This window comes from Elephantulus edwardii, unplaced genomic scaffold (assembly GCF_000299155.1).
Source record: "Elephantulus edwardii isolate Elephantulus edwardi_28Jun2011 unplaced genomic scaffold, EleEdw1.0 scaffold00026, whole genome shotgun sequence".
Taxonomy (NCBI): Eukaryota; Metazoa; Chordata; class Mammalia; order Macroscelidea; family Macroscelididae; genus Elephantulus; species Elephantulus edwardii.
This window is the reverse complement of record NW_006399776.1, coordinates 18,416,001-18,417,476: the sequence shown is the minus strand read 5'-3', so window position 1 is coordinate 18,417,476 and position 1,476 is coordinate 18,416,001. Positions and strand designations below refer to the sequence as shown.

Below are 1,476 nucleotides of genomic sequence, written 5' to 3'. Positions count from 1 at the left end.
ATTTTAAATTACTGAGTAATCATATAATTTCAGAGTAATATGACCCTTTAAATAATCTTATATCATGTACCCTGATATCCTGATATATTTGTATGCTCCTAATATGCTTTTGTATAACCTATTGTTAATTTTCAAACAGAAATAATAAAATATCAGTGCTAACTGTGATTTTCTTTTTGTTTTCCTCATACTTAAAGAACATCTGGAACCTTTCTGAATTGAGTAAATGGATCTGAAAAATGAGTCTGTGGTGGCTGAATTTATTTTACTAGGTTTTTCTGGACCATGGGAACTTCAGATTTTCTTGTTTGTGACATTTTCCTTGATCTATGGTGGTACTCTTTTGGGAAACATCCTCATTATGGTCACAGTGACATTTAGTTCCTCCCTTCATTCTCCCATGTACTTCCTGCTTGGAAACCTCTCTTTTGTGGACATGTGTCTCTCCACTGTCACCACACCCAAAATGATCACTGATTTGCTTACTGAACACAAGAGTATTTCTTTGTGGGGCTGCATGGCCCAGATGTTCTTTATGCATCTTTTTGGAGGTGCTGAGATGACTCTCCTGATAGCCATGGCCTTTGACAGGTATGTAGCCATTTGTAAACCCCTGCATTACAGGACAATAATGAGTCACAGGCTGCTGAGTGGGTTTATGATACTATCATGGATAATTGGTTTTATACATACCATGAGCCAGATGGTATTAACAATGAACTTGCCTTTCTGTAACCATAATGTGGTAGACAACCTGTTTTGTGATCTTCCCCTTGTGATCAAGCTTGCTTGTGCAGAAACATATACACTGGAATTGTTTGTCATTGCTGACAGTGGTCTGCTCTCATTTATCTGTTTTATCCTCCTGCTTCTCTCCTACACTGTCATCTTGATCACAGTAAGACGGAGGTCATCTGGAGGACTCTCCAAGGCTTTATCTACTTTGTCTGCTCACATCATTGTTGTCACCATGTTCTTTGGACCTTGTATATTTATCTATGCCTGGCCATTCAGTAATTTTGCAAGAAATAAAATCCTTGCTGTATTTTACACCGTGATCACACCCTTACTGAATCCTCTTATTTACACTTTGAGAAACCAGAAAATGCAAGAGGCCATGAAAAAATTAAGAACTCAACATGTTGGTTCCACATAAATCTTCTTGACTTCAACCCTGTATAATAAAGAAAACTCAAAAGACTTTAAATAAATTACACATAAACCTGGTCTTTTCTAATGTTACAATCAAAATCAATGCATCAAATACATTATTATAAGTTAATATTTATTAGTGTTCTATAGCAAATACTATAGAAATAAATCAAACATACTACTAATCAATTCCAACTTATAGCAACCTTGTAGAATAGACATGCCCCTTAAATTTTCCAAAGTCTGTGAAAGCAGAATATCATATCATCCCTCTATGGAGAAACTACCATAATTGGACTGCTGACTGTTTTGTTGGTATTCTAG

General features: G+C 35.8%; 1 protein-coding gene across 1 annotated transcript; it reads left to right on the top strand.

The window, feature by feature from the left end:
- Positions 1 to 226: 226 nt before the first annotated feature.
- On the top strand, positions 227 to 1,156 carry LOC102856273 (olfactory receptor 4L1-like). The gene has a single exon (XM_006883250.1). It carries the CDS (start codon positions 227 to 229, stop codon positions 1,154 to 1,156), a length of 930 nt encoding a protein of 309 aa, XP_006883312.1.
- The last annotated feature ends 320 nt before the right edge of the window (positions 1,157 to 1,476 follow it).